Source organism: Enhydra lutris, unplaced genomic scaffold, assembly GCF_002288905.1.
Source record: "Enhydra lutris kenyoni isolate GAN:26980312 unplaced genomic scaffold, ASM228890v2 scaffoldscaffold94, whole genome shotgun sequence".
In the NCBI taxonomy this organism is placed as follows: Eukaryota; Metazoa; Chordata; class Mammalia; order Carnivora; family Mustelidae; genus Enhydra; species Enhydra lutris.
In genome coordinates, this window is record NW_019154178.1 from 3,850,172 (window position 1) to 3,851,796 (window position 1,625).

Sequence of the window (1,625 nt, forward strand, 5' to 3'; positions counted from 1 at the left end):
CCACATATGAACATTCATCAGAGAGTCCTTTCATTTTTTTGTTTGCTAATGACATTTCCCTCCTTTCTCAGAGCTTCCCCAGGAATCCTGTCTTGAGCATAATTCCACAGCCAGCTTTGGTTCTTCCAAATTCTTTCAAACACAGTTCCATTGCTCTAAGTTTGCCCAAATATCTGCACCTACATCCTTACTTTTGTTTTTGTTTTTGTTTTTGTTTTTTTTCTCATCTGCATCCTTTCACCCATGTTAGGTAGATATGGGTTTAGAGGCCGTGTCTCTCCGATCTCCACAATGTTCCCAGCTTTGCTCAATCCAAGAATCAGTCCACTTGAATTGGAATATGGAGTGTGTTTGAAAAAATTATTCAATTGATTTTTTGATCAACTAACCAAATAAATTCTACAGTCACCAAATGACTCTATAGATCCTCAGGGTCCCTTCCACATAGTCCTGATCCTCTGGGTGACCATTCTGACAGCCTCCTTCACCTCCTTGTTGCAGAGGGTATAGATGATGGGGTTGAGGAAAGGGGTGAGAATGGTATACACCAGGGCAATACGCTTATCTGTGCCTTCAGCATGACTCCCAGCTGACCCGACATAGACGACAAAGGCAGAACCAAAGAAGAGGGACACCACGGTCATGTGGGAGGAACAGGTGGAGAAGGCCTTGGCCCGGCTGGCCGCCAATGGCAGCTTTAGCACAGCCCTCAGAATACCCCCATAGAGTCCTAAAATGAGCACAAAGTTGCAGCCAGTGGCCACACCAATCACTGCTCCGTGGACTCGAGCGTGCCAGCCTGTGTCCACACACGCCAGCCGCATCAGTGGGGCCAGGTCACAAAAGTAGTGGGCCACCTCTTTCCAGCAGAAGGGCAGACTGGCCGTGAGGCCGGCTGGTACCAGTGCCGCAGAGAAGCCGGCCCCCCACGTGGCCCCCGCCAGCCACAACCGCACCTTTCTGCTCATGAGGGCGTGGTAGTGCAGTGGGCGGCAGATGGCCAGGTAGCGGTCCAGCGTCATGACCCCCAGCAGGTAGCACTCGGTCATGCCCAGGGAGTGGAAGACGTACAGCTGGATGAAACACACAGTGGCCGGGATGGGTGAGCGCCCGTGGAGCCACGTGTGCAGCAGCGTGGGTGCCGTGGTGCTGACGTACCAGAGCTCCAGGAAGGAGAGGATGCTGAGGAAGAAGTACATGGGCGTGGACAGCGCCGCATCTGCCTGCACCAGCACGATGATGAACAAGTTCCCGGCCAGCGTGAGGATGTAGATGCACAGGGTGCCCAAGAACGCCAGGGGCCTCAGCGTCCTGGGGGCCGCGAAACCAGCAAGAAGGAAACTCAGGGTCCATGTGCAGTTCAGCAGGTCCATGACTCCTAAGAATAAGGGACAAAGACAGAAGATTCATTAACTTCTGAATTCTTCTTTTGAAAAATTTCCCCAAGCCAAAAGTATGGAATGAATAAACCTGACAATAAATGAAATGTCATCAAGAACACTTTTCAACCCCTCATTCTTCAAAAGAGGAACTGAAGGCTGGAAGGCAAAAGAAGTCTGCAAGTCACAGGCTTGCTGACAGCCGGAGTGGAGTCCAGGTCCTGCTGCTGTCCGTGCTTTTCGGAT

The 1,625-nt window shown here is 51.4% G+C and overlaps 1 protein-coding gene across 1 annotated transcript; it reads right to left on the reverse strand.

Moving 5' to 3' along the window:
- Positions 1-428: 428 nt before the first annotated feature.
- LOC111138806 (olfactory receptor 10C1-like) lies at positions 429-1,373 on the reverse strand. Its single transcript, XM_022490708.1, has one exon. The coding sequence runs from the start codon at positions 1,371-1,373 to the stop codon at positions 429-431; it is 945 nt and encodes a 314-aa protein (XP_022346416.1).
- Between the last annotated feature and the right edge of the window lie 252 nt (positions 1,374-1,625).